Raw genomic sequence first — 588 nt, 5'->3', positions numbered from 1 at the left:
TCAGCGGTTGTTATATGAACAGTTGTCTTCTCTTCGGTTGTTGATTGTTTAATAGTAGCATCAACCGCTGTCTTTTCCTCCGTTGTTAATGAATCCGTTGTAGAATCTACAGTTGTTTCTATTTCAGTTGTGGATTCTTCAGTTGTTGCATCGACTGTAGATGTTGTGTCTTTCGTTGTTAATCCTTCAGTTGTTATCTTAAACGTTGTGCTCTGCGTCGTTGTTTGTTCCACAGTGGTGTCATGGGGTGTTGTCTTTTCTTCCGTTGTTGATTCAGCGGTTGTTATATGAACAGTTGTCTTCTCTTCGGTTGTTGATTGTTTAGTAGTAGCATCAACCGTTGTCCTTTCCTCCGTTGTTAATGAATCCGTTGTAGAATCTACAGTTGATTCTCTTTCAGTTGTGGATTCTTCAGTTGTTGCATCGACTGTAGATGTTGTGGATTTCGTTTTTAATCCTTCAGTTGTTATATCAACCGTTGTGCTCTGCGTCGTTGTTTGTTCCACAGTGGTGTCATAGGGTGTTGTCTTCTCTTTCGTTGTTGATTCAGCAGTTGTTATATGAACAGTTGCCTTCTCTTCGGTTGTT

The 588-nt window shown here is 40.1% G+C and overlaps 1 protein-coding gene across 1 annotated transcript; it reads right to left on the bottom strand.

Moving 5' to 3' along the window:
• Positions 1-20: 20 nt before the first annotated feature.
• Positions 21-584, bottom strand: LOC117113776 (hyphal wall protein 2-like; the record flags this gene model as incomplete). Its single annotated transcript, XM_033257211.1, has 1 exon — positions 21-584. A coding segment is annotated over one exon (564 nt), but the record flags the coding sequence as incomplete, so codon positions are not given.
• Between the last annotated feature and the right edge of the window lie 4 nt (positions 585-588).

The sequence above is a fragment of the Anneissia japonica genome, unplaced genomic scaffold, assembly GCF_011630105.1.
Source record: "Anneissia japonica isolate Jap-2015-1 unplaced genomic scaffold, ASM1163010v1 scaffold60572_len588_cov104, whole genome shotgun sequence".
In the NCBI taxonomy this organism is placed as follows: domain Eukaryota; kingdom Metazoa; phylum Echinodermata; class Crinoidea; order Comatulida; family Comatulidae; genus Anneissia; species Anneissia japonica.
Note: the sequence above shows the minus strand (reverse complement) of the source record. Positions and strands in the feature narration are given on the sequence as shown.